Source organism: Sebastes fasciatus, chromosome 8 (assembly GCF_043250625.1).
Source record: "Sebastes fasciatus isolate fSebFas1 chromosome 8, fSebFas1.pri, whole genome shotgun sequence".
Taxonomy (NCBI): domain Eukaryota; kingdom Metazoa; phylum Chordata; class Actinopteri; order Perciformes; family Sebastidae; genus Sebastes; species Sebastes fasciatus.
Window position 1 is genome coordinate 26,818,169 of NC_133802.1, and position 12,091 is coordinate 26,830,259.

The 12,091-nt window shown below is 39.5% G+C and overlaps 1 protein-coding gene across 2 annotated transcripts; it reads left to right on the plus strand.

Moving 5' to 3' along the window:
* The first annotated feature begins 1,787 nt into the window (after nt 1-1,787).
* Nucleotides 1,788-11,865, plus strand: xpc (xeroderma pigmentosum, complementation group C). Of its 2 annotated transcripts, none has more exons than XM_074644689.1 (14): nt 1,788-2,123; nt 3,850-4,149; nt 4,295-4,391; nt 5,009-5,093; nt 5,180-5,337; nt 5,462-5,582; nt 5,698-5,787; nt 6,196-7,050; nt 7,185-7,345; nt 7,951-8,032; nt 9,402-9,533; nt 9,631-9,800; nt 10,292-10,385; nt 11,086-11,865. In XM_074644689.1, the coding sequence occupies exons 1-14, from the start codon at nt 2,009-2,011 to the stop codon at nt 11,410-11,412; spliced, it is 2,787 nt and encodes a 928-aa protein (XP_074500790.1). In that variant the 5' UTR covers nt 1,788-2,008; the 3' UTR covers nt 11,413-11,865. The 2 variants fall into 2 exon arrangements, with proteins under 2 accessions (XP_074500790.1, XP_074500791.1); XM_074644690.1 differs by having other exon boundaries at nt 10,292-10,393; nt 11,093-11,307.
* The last annotated feature ends 226 nt before the right edge of the window (nt 11,866-12,091 follow it).

Sequence of the window (12,091 nt, forward strand, 5' to 3'; positions counted from 1 at the left end):
TTGTTCCATTTGTTGAACTCATGTATGCCTCTGGCTAAATGCTTCAAATCTAAAAAATAAACTAACCCCTATTGTTGCCAGATGGTTGTGAAGCCGCCCGGCATAATGAGTTTCTCTTTTATGAAAAACCATGAATGTGGTTATTAATGTGTCACTGCAAAGCTGTCAAAGCTCAAGATGACACTTTAATATCGGGAGGAGCTGGAACAGAGACAATGGCCTCTCAGGAACACCTCACTGGTGACTTGTGGTACAATAGTTAAGCCTCATATATATAGAGCACAACATTGCCCCTCAGTGTCCATAATGTGATATTACATAAACACAGTTAATATATAAAGCTGCCTATCAGTTACAGTTTTTCTCATTCACTTTGGCTCGGTTCTGAATGGGAATTATTTATTTTCAAAACAATGAGCTCAGATCTCTGAACAATTAGTTTGTTATTCACAACAGATTTGAATTTCTCATTCAGTCAGACAAAATGCACGGGGTTTTGGCACATGTTTGCAAATGTGTAAATTGTCTACAATTTGCACAATAAAATAAGGGAACAGAGCTAGCACTGTGCTGCAAATCACTTAATTATATGAAAAAAGAAAACAGCAAAAAACAATAATAAAAAAAAACTACTGAACATTATTGATGCCTTAGAGCAGTGATTTTCAAAGTGGGGATCCAAGCCCCACCAGAAAGACCTCAGCAAATTGGAGAGAAGATGAGGGAAAATGCAAAAAAATAATACATATTTTAAAAATAATAATAATAATAATAATAATAATACATACAACTTGTAATAATATGTAACATATCATAATCGTATTTGCTAAGAACAGTTTTATTTTATTTAAAGGTGAAACACTGGCTGAAACTAAACCAAACCTGTGATCACTGATTATTGAATGTAATGTACGATGTTGTATTATGTGATTTTATGTATGATGTGCTATTCTGTATTTTTTTAAATTTATTTTCTTTTTCTTAAAAGCCTAACCAGGGACAAGGTCTGCAAATTAGCTATGGCTAGAAGTCCTATATACGTTGCATCGGTTAAACACAATGCCTATGTATTGTCCCTGTCAAATAAACGAATAAATAAATAAATATCTATTTATTTTTTATATTTGCTGTAGTATTGTCAGTAGGTTTTTAAGGGGGCCCTGGCCATGAGCTAATACTGTTTGGGGGGCCTTGGCATGGAAAAGTTTGGGAAACCCTGTCATAGAGATAATAGAAAAGACCCTTTAGCAATTTAATTTTATTATATATATATTTTTTTATATTTTATTAGGTTATAATTGTGCTCTATTTTCTTACGAGCCTACAACTGATGGTGTATCACTTGACATATAGGCTATTGTTGTACATTTTATTTTTCAAATCTAAAATGAAGGCTTTAGAAGCAGACTCTATGGCATGCCAATGTTTTTAGCCCCCTTGTTGTTGTTCCTTTTTGTCCCTCCATTTGTCTTTAGATAGTTCTCTTTTAATGCAAATTGTAGTGCTTTTAGTGTTTGTAAATTGTATTTTGTCTCTGTTTGTGTCTGTGTCTGCAACTTTGTGTTCTTGCTGCTGACCGTCTTGGCCAGGTCCCCCTTGGAAAAGAGGTCCTTAATCTCAATGGGACTAACCTGGTTAAATAAAGGTTAAATAAAATAAATGTTAAAAATGTTAAAAAAAAGAAGAAAAAAAAGTTGTTCTGCTTGGTGCAACCATAAATATAAAACTGTTTGGTATCTGTTATCTATATGTGCAACATTTAATAGCGTGGAAGAAGAAAGAGCGGACGTGACGTCAGAGTCCTACCTCCAAAACAACCCGGGTTGAGTTTCTCTTGTTATGAAAGCTGCAGAGAGAAATGTTGGATAACTGCTGTTTCTCTTCCCTTTTACTACACCATGTGGAGAGCTGAGGGACTTTTAGCCCGTTTAGTTTTTACCAGAACACATTTAAACTGAAAGAAAGTGATTTTTTATTGATATTAAAGGACATAAAGACAGACAGCGGCATGGCGAAGCGGAGAGAGAACGTAGAGACGGAGGCCCATACAAAGAGACCGAAGCAGGTGTTGAAGAAGAAGAGCAGCGGAGCTAAAGAGAGAGCGACGAAGAAGAAAGACGCAGGTAAGAAAGGCCAGGACACTCCCATCTGTCAAGCTATATACACACATACAGTTACATGCTCCCTGTTTTAATGCTGCATGTGGGAAGTTTGCATAAAACAAATTGAATGAATGGGAAAAACACATGTAGTTTACTAACTGGTGTTTGTCTGTGTGGGAATAACTGAGATTATAAAGTAAAGAGGGTCAGTTTACTCCTTCCAACAGCAGAGGGTGTCTACAGTAATGAACCCTGAGATTATGCATAAATTAAAGTTTTTTTTTCAGAAGAATGGGCCACACATGGATAATATATATATATATTAATATATATATATATATATATTAAAATATATATATATAAATATTTATATTTATAAATATATATATATTTATAAATATATATATATTTATATATATTTACAAATATATATATATATATCTGAGGTTGTGAATCATAGATGATTGTCTATGCAGACTAGAGTTATCAATGCATGGAATTGTTGTTGGTGATGTAGGTTCAGTGATCAGATATAATAAAATGAGATACTTTTCCATTATTATTATATAGTGTGATATGGGAAATATACATTAAAAACACACATGAAGAAAAAATTTATAAAACAGATGTTTAATGTAATAAATAATTAAAATTATGTTGTCACTTGTCATACATCAGATCAGACAAAACCCTTCATACATGTAAAACAAAAACTTCAATAACTAACTTTGTTTGGACTCAATCATTTGAACAATATTTTGTAAAATTAAAACATCACATACATAAAGTATATCATCACAATATGACTCCAGAGAGAATTAACCAATCTTATTATGACCTCAATATGAGGTTTTTGTAAGTGCTGATCTTCAAAGGTTAAAAACACATTTGCAGTGTTGTTTGATTTAAGTTGTGTTCATACATATTTTATTATTGTTGCCACCAAAAATAGACCAGAGTGCAGGTGCATGTGTGGGTGATATGGATGGTTACTGGAGTGGATCTGTTGGCCCCGATACACATCTGTGCTCCACTTCATCAAAACATGAGACCTGTTTTTGTAAGTGTGGGACCAGAGGACCATATCTGTCCTGAGTGTGTAAAGCATGCACCATGCATATGCATATTGCATGCATGCACATGCACAAATTCTTTTTTTTAATCTGCCTCGTAAACAAATGAGATTTTGGTTGAGATGATATGTAGCTTCGAGCTTGTGTTTCATACTTTTTATGTTTTATGACTAGTGATTCATAAACTGTGACTATAATTCCCATAAGTCTTTCTGCTTCCTGCTGTGAGGAAGACCCCAACCACCACCTCCACTGTACTGTTTGATTTCTTTTGATCGTATTTAGCTTTTAATCTTGTAAAAAATGATCTTTTCCTGTGGCCCCTCACCAGAAACTGAGATTTACGTTCATTTTCTACCGACACAGCGCCACTTTACTTTATTTTTTTTAACAAATTTCCTTTTAAATGTTACACAATATAAAATGCAGTGCAGAGGCTGATAGAGGACAGGTCGTCTATGTTGGTGATCTTATTTGTTTGTGGTGATCATACTTCTGTTTTGCATTAACGTGGTTGAGATTCATTGATGCAAAATATAACGGCTTTAAATCACAAAGATTTCAACTATATAAGGAGAGAAAAAAGATCAAACTCAATCCTTTTAAACTACTCAGTCTTAATCTTTACTCAAACTCTGTAGCTTAAAACAATTTTTTTCTGTCTATTCTTACAGGTAATGGCATCAAAGAGGAAGAGGAGAAGCTTGAGAGGAAGGTCAAACCCAAACCACGTTCTTCCACAAAACGAGCAGCAGGGAAAGCCTCCTCCAAATCACCCACAACTGCCACTGCTGTCAAAACCAGTAAATACTTTGTGTCGCCAGTGAAGGAGGAGCAGACTGACAGTGAAGATGACTTTGACATGGTGACCTCACCAGCACCTGTGGTTACGATGAACGCCATGAAAACAGAGAAAGAAGAAGAAGAGGAGGAGGACAGTGAGGAAGACGAAGATGACTGGGAGGAAGTTGAAGGTCAGTAAGAGATCAGTAGAAAAACAGTGTTAGCTTGTTGTGTGTGATAATACATTTCCGACTCTTTTTCATTTTCTATACAAGGGTTGGGAGGAAAGTGGGAAACGGAAGTGAGAAAATAATTGCGTGTGTCTGTGTTGATCAGAGCTTTCTGGGCCGCTGGGTCCAGTTGAACCACCAGAACCCGTCCTGCCCTCTCAGCCGGTTCAGATAGAGATTGAGACTCCAGAAGTCAGGAAAAAGTAAGTGAACATTTGTGTAATGTAAAAAAAAAAAAACAGTTAAAAAGTTAAGTCTGTAACGTTTTGTATTTCAATCGTGACCTGTTTTAGTATTTTGTTTAATTATTTTTGTTTCAGTAAAATCCATCTCAACTTAAATACAGTTCTATGTAGCGTCAGAAAATATCTTTAGTAGAGATGCATGATATATATTGATCCAATAAATTATCGGCCAATAATGGGAAATTTATGTTATTTATTATTCTGCTAATGAAATTATAGCCTATAAATAGAGACGATAAAAAAAAACACAGTCCGGCCAATGTTACTTGCAGACAGAAACAATCTCCAAACAGGCACCTTAGTTGCTTCTTTGACATAACCACCACTGTTTATTTAATTAGATTTATGATTTAGATAGAGGAGGTATTTTGCCAGCGTTAACGTTACAAGTTAGTACGGCTAAAACTTACACAATTTGGCAGAGTGGTGCTGTCTAGCCGCTCGTACTTGCCGAATCCAGAGAAGTAAAGAAGAGCCTTAGCCAGTATGTATTTACTTTAGATTTGTGTTTGAGTATACACTCTATGGAGAAACTGTCTGTTTTACTTTAATAATCATAACTTCTCGTCGGCCAGGCAGAAGAGGCAGGCGGAGTTTGAGACCTATCTGAGGCGGATGATGAATCGATACAAGAAGGATGTGCTGATAGACATACACAAGGTGAAAACACACAGGTTGTACCCAGATGTTTGAAGTCACCATAGCGGGATTTTGGTTTTGTTGCAAACCTCTGTTTGGACTCTCAGGTCCACCTGATGTGCCTGATAGCCGGCGGGATGTTCTGCAGCCGTCAGTGCAGTGAACCGGACCTGCTGGCCATCACTCTGTCACTGCTGCCCGCCCACTACGGCATGGTCGCCAAGGAACGCATCGACCAAAACTACATCTCTGGACTGCTCAAATGGTGTGGTGCATGTGATATATCACATGTGTAATCAACGTCACCTTTTCAGTTACTATAACCTTGGTATAATCTCCACTGTATCTTCTATTTCCATCTTCATCTCTCCCTCTTTCTTCTCCTTCAGGTTTAGAGCAACGTTCACCCTCAACTCCAGTCTTCCCTATGAGGAGCATCCGGACCCCCAGGCTCTGCTGGAGAGGCGGCTGGGCAGCCTGTCAGCCAGAAACCACCAGGAGATGACTCATGTTGGTATTTTGGCTTAAGACTAGTCCAACTAAATTAAGTGAAATTCCGCCTTTGATTGAACCTACAAGGTTAGAATAAATAATGATGCTCTTGTGTGTTTTGTGTTTCCTGCAGCTGTTCCTGTTGGTCCTGAGGTCTCTGCAGCTGTTCTGCCGACTGGTTCTTTCTTTGCAGCCGATTCCTCTCAAACCCCCGTCAGCCAAGGTACATCAATCTGTTATTGAGCCCTTTAGAGCAGACGTTCTCAATCCTTTTTCAGCTATGGACCCCTTACAAGATTGGAATCATTTGAGATAGCCTTAGCCTATTGTTCACGCTTCTATAGTCTTGGTAAAGTGAAAGAACAACACAAGAAAAATGTGTCAGAAAGATATTAGACATGTATTAAACATATTTGCAGATTTTAATATAGATTTGTTAGATTAGAATGTATCTTTGAACTATTATAGATTTAGAAATGAAAATATTATTTGTTGAACTAAAGTAAATAAAAGAAATATTTTTTATATCATAATAATAATTTAAATTAATGAATCTGAAAACTTTTCACAGTTCAGCATATGTCCGTTCATTACAGACTGATTACACAATATATCGTTGTCCTTTCTCCAGGGCAAAGGGGCTAAAACATCTACCGGTGCTCCAGGAAAGAGCAACACAAGTCTGGAAACCTCCGAGACCACCTCCCCTGAGCCGAAGGTCTCTCCCGGCACCAAGAGACCGGCCGGAGGGGGAAAGATGAAGGGAGGCCGAGGAGGAAAGAAAGCAAAGACGAAAGACCTAAAGGAGGATGAGGAGGTAAAGGAGAAGACTATAACATCAGGAGGTCAGAGGCCAAAGAACTCAAAACGCCGCAGCATCGCCTCAAAAGTCAGCTACAAGGACGAAAGTAACAGCGATGGCGAAAATGAGGAAGAGGGGCTTAGCGATGAAGAGGAGTTTCAGGCGACCAGTGAGGAAGACAGTGAGGATTCAGAGGCAGGGGCTGAATCCACAAAGGGGAGGAAGGGGAAAGGGAAGAGCAAAGCCAACAGCAAGAACACTGCAGCTCCGAAGAGAGGGAGTAGTGGAGGGAAAAAACAGGTAAAAGATGAGGATTTTGAGGAAGACGATGAAGGAAAAGGAACGACGAGCAACAAAACAAAGCGAAGGAGTGGGAAAAAGAAGGAGGGACCTGGTGCAGACGAGTGGTTGGAGGTGTTTCTGGAGAAAACTTCATCCTGGGTTTGCGTACATGTGGAGTGCGGCGTCGGGATGCCTCACCTCTGCTCCCGGAACGCAACGGCGCCGATGACGTACGTGGTGTCGGTGGACGACGACGGCTTCGTGAAGGACCTGGGAAGGAAGTACGACCCCACCTGGTTGACGTCGTCCAGGAAGAGGCGGGTGGACGAAGAGTGGTGGGAGGAAACGCTGGAGCCGTTCCTGGGACCCGAGGACGAGAGGGACCGAAAGGAGGACAAGGAGGTGAGACGGAGAGACGTGTAGACATTCAGACAGAGATCTTATCTTATCTGAACTTATTTTTATGGTTTAACACTCCTTCATACTTATTGATACCACCCATCTTCTCTCTGTGTTTCCCCATGTTGGCCACTCAGCTCCAGAGCAAGCTGATGAACAAACCCCTGCCGATCTCAATAGCCGAGTATAAGAACCACCCGCTCTACGCCTTAAAGAGACACATGCTGAAATATGAAGCTATCTACCCTTCAACAGCTGCTGTACTGGGGTACTGCAGGGGAGAGCCGGTGTACTCCAGGTAGGAAAACAGTCAGTAATGCCTTATTTGGCCAATGCCTCCATAAAAACCAGGAATTAACTAACCAGTTTGTTTTTTGTAAGCAAATTGGACATGTTTTTAATCACAGGGTGGATATGGATACACTGACTGTTAGGCCACCATGTGTTGAACTAAAACGTCACCTCTGTCCCAGTTTACCACTTGTATTTACACTTTGGTCCTGGTTATAAACGTGATAATGTTTTACTTCAGAAGTAGAGAAATCGCACCTGAATGCAGCACGGGTTTTGGTGTCTGGGAGGTTCGACCATCTCATTGTGGGGTTCCTGCATGTCTGAATTAACTGTGGCAGTGAGCACCGGTGAACACCAGGTGGTGCTATTTGATTAGTTAAACTGTCATGTGCTTGATGCTGTGGTGTTCGAATGTTAATAGTGATCTGCTAGCAGTAAATTACATCTGCTGTTGATGTTTGTTAGGCACTGTTTTCACTTACTTACAGATACAACCAAAATACAGCAAAAGTTAATCTGAAAAATAAACAATTTCTCAAGTTCAAGTTCAGTTTATTGATCACATACACAATAAACCGAAAGACATGTTTAAATTGTCTTTCTCTTCAGGGATTGTGTGCACACCCTCCACTCCAGAGACACTTGGCTGAAAGAGGCACAGACTGTCCGACTAGGAGAGGAGCCTTTTAAGGTGAGAGAGAGAATATTCTTTCTCAGATATGTTTGTTTCTCTTCTTTCTCTTCCATCCACCACTTCCCTTCTTTCAGTTTGTTTCTTTTGTTTCTCTTATTTCTGTTCCTCTCTAACTTAATTCCACTCTTGCCCAATCAGTCCAGCATTTTTTATTTGACCGATGTTAACCAAATAAGAGGAACAACTACAGGAACCTGAAAATGAAAACTTCACAATCCTTTCATTTTAAATGTAAATCAACACTCCAGTGACGTTCATACAACCACCATTCCTCCACTCTAGATTCTCTCCTGCTAACATGTGAAGTGGATGAGCTCTGGTTGATTTTGAGCTGTAAAATAACTTACAATCACTCATGTGATTTGTAGCCAAACAGTTGCATTGAGAGTTACAGAGAGAAAGGTTTTACCTCACTGTGTAGCATATTATTCAGTTTCAAGAGGAAGCATACATAGTTTTTTTCTGCCGTGTAGACAAAAGTCACTGTAGGTTTGTAGATTTAACTGAGATTCATTATATAGCAGGGCACATGTAGTATTGCCTCTGGATTTGAAACTCGAATGCATGACTTTGTTGATGATAAAATAGCATGAAAAACACATTTAACAAAGTTAAATTTGTGACTTTACAAAGCCAAGTTCTTGTCAGTGACTTGAAGAATTGTTTTCAACAGAATTTCTAGCTGAAGTTGCATTTCTGTAATGTGACATTTATTGAATGCTTTGGGGAGGAAAGATGCTATTAAATCTCAGTTTGTCTTAATTGGATCAATGAACTGATGGTTGTGACTAAAGGTATCTGGCAACAAGAGCCATAAACTGAATGAGTCTGCATTTTAATATTTCAGCCAGTGGTTAGACATTGCAGGAAAGCAAAAACACATACAATCATCTTATATACACTGACACAGACATGGTTTTGTGATTTTTAATCAGAGCTGCAACGATTAATTGATTGGTATTCAACTATTAAATTAATCGGCAACTATTTTGATAATCGATTAATCGGTTTGGATGCTTTTTTAAAGCTTCTTAAATGTGAATATTTTCTGGTTTCTTTACTCCTCTATGACAGTAAACTGAATATCTTTGAGTTGTGGACAAAACAAGACATTTGAAAACGTCATCTTGGGCTTTGGGAAACAACATTTTTCACCATTTTCTGACGATCGATTAATCGAGAAAATCGACAGATTAATCGACAATTAAAATAGTCGTCAGTTACAGCCCTTATTTTAGTAGACTAACTTGTCTGTGGTGACACACAGACTGTGGTCGGTCTCAAATCCCTGTGTTTGGTTGCTGTATGATTGAACTGAGTAGATAACGAGACAATGTGTATAAGCATGCCACCGTCTGTCTTTCAGATGGTGAGGGGCTTCTCTAATCGTTCCCGTAAAGCCAGGATGGCGTCTGAGCAGAAGGAACAGAACGACCTGGCTCTGTTTGGAGAATGGCAGACTGAAGAGTACCAGCCGCCAATAGCTGTGGATGGGAAGGTAGCAGAGAATGTTATTATTATACAGCCGATAAAATGGACCAAAATGTGAAGTCAAATGTGTGCAGTATTGTTTAAAAGTTGTCCGTTCCCTTCAGGTTCCCCGAAACGACTACGGTAACGTCTACCTGTTTAAGCCCTGTATGTTACCGGTGGGCTGTATTCACCTCAGGCTGCCAAACCTGAACCGCGTGGCCAGGAAGCTGGAAATGGACGCCGCCCCTGCTGTCACGGGCTTCGACTTCCATGGAGGATACTCGCACGCTGTGTAAGAAAACACTGAGAAACCTCCCGATGGGACGGGATTATAAATGGGAGCAGTACAGGAGCATGTCAGTGATTTGAGTCCCATTCCAGTCTCAGGGTTTAACAACTGCACTGCATGTATCTGAATTCTTGTTTTTTCTTTATTACTAGTGATTTAACAGTTGCTTTTATCTATAGTGGTATTTTTCTAACACACAGAATATTATTACATACATCGTTATTTACTATTAAACATCCTAAGAAGAGACTTGAACCGTGATCTTTGACAACAGGAAAGTTTCCACTTTTTCATTCTACTCCATTGTAAACATTTCCATGGTAGGATGTGAATATTTAAAACAATCAATTCAAACACCCCAAAGTCTGCACGTTGTACAATCTACTTACAAGACGTTAATAGTTTTCTCTACTCCTGAACTAAGAAAGAACAAAAAAGGAAGTTGTTACGAAAACGTGTTAAATGTAAAAATCTATATTTTCTTTGTGTTTCAGGACTGATGGTTACATTGTGTGTGAAGAGCACGAGGAGATTCTCAGAGCGGCCTGGGAGGAAGAACAAGAGCTTCAGAAACAGAAGGAGAAAGAGGTGTGTGCGTGTGTGTGTGTGCGTGTGTGTGTGTGAGAGACTGACTGATTGAGTAGAAGCAAATATCTTTTTTATGACCATGCAGTTCTGATGATTTTGTAGTTAAGGTGAGAACTTTAGTTATTAAAGGCCGGGTCGATAATGTTGAGAAACTAGCAAGAGTACACTAGATTATAAAAATGAGTCGAATGAACCGAAAAACCGAGCCCAGTGTTGCAAACTACTCTCCTTTACCAATGAAAGTAGCAGCACTAGCTCCAAAAGTCCCTAAATCTAGAGAGAAAATCAGCAACACTGACACTCCGTTGCTTCAGGCCTCCCTCCAAAGCCGCTCCCCCAACATTTATGATTATGAACATAAACAATGAACATGGCTATTGTTAGTACTCACAGCTGTCAAGCTAGCAGCTTGTGGAAGACTGGCAAAGAGTGCACGGGACAGGCCGTTCTTGGATGGGATTATTACAGTCCTGCGACAGCCACAGATACCAGATGTTTCTTTTGTTTTTTGTCAGAGCATTTGATTTATTGATTTGCTTTTGGGATATAATGAGAATTTCAACAAATATAACAAAAAATGTGCTGTAAAAAGCACTACCAACCTTTAAGATCCAGCTTACTTTCAAGTTAAAGCACAAGCATTTAAAACCTGGTCAGCACCAAAACACCACATCACCTTTTCTTCTCTTCCACCTTCCAGAAAAAAGAACAGCGGGTGATCTCCAACTGGACTCTGCTGGTGAAGGGGCTCCTGATCAGAGAGAGACTTAAACAGCGTTACGGAAAGAACAACCAGGGCCTTCTTAACGGAGAGGAGACTGGCGGGCTTTCGTCAGACGAGGAGGCGGTGGTTGAGGGTGGAAGTCCTTCGGCTAAGACGGCGTCTGAGACTCTGGCCATGTCCTGGCCCCAGAACAGACAGGCGGAGGAGGACGGAGGGAGCATCAGCGGACTGAAGAAGAAGAGGACGACAAAACGAGAAAAGAAAGGACAAGAGAAACATTTGTTCCCCTTTGAGAAAGCGTGATCAAAATCTACGCTCAAGTTTAGTTAAATCAAGGTTCACTACACTCTGCTCTCAAGAAAGAACTTGACTGACTTCAAAGGACTGACATCCTTTGAATGTAGGATAAAGTGCCTCAGGTGGGACAAATTTGGAATACATTTTTGCAAGTTTGGTCAACCCTGGAACCTTCTGCTGTAACATTACAAGCAGGAGAGGAAAGAGAGGAGGAAGGAGAGGAACTGATCTGCAGATCAATGCGTTTCTTCCATTGGTGATAATACATGCATTTAACCTGCACTTACATGCATTTAACCTGCACCGTCTCCACCATCACTGTGCACACTCCCATTAGCTCATGTACTCTATTCTTAGCCTTTTATATGAGAGCTTAGTAGAAATACAATACATGCCATGGACTGTATATATAAGGGGATGACGCGTCTCCACAGATTTTGACACAACAACTAACCATGATATCTCTAAACTACATTTATGATCAAATTGGCACATACCTCTGGCTGCGACTACTTCCCTCAGAGCATCTGTCAATCATGACGTCTCAGCCTCTTTTTATAGCAACAAATAGCTAATTAAAACCAAACGTATCACAAAAAAATAAAACTTGAACATACATCAGCGTGATGACTACTTAAAATGACAGAAATCATCTTTGGGAAAAATGTATTTGACGTGTACTTTG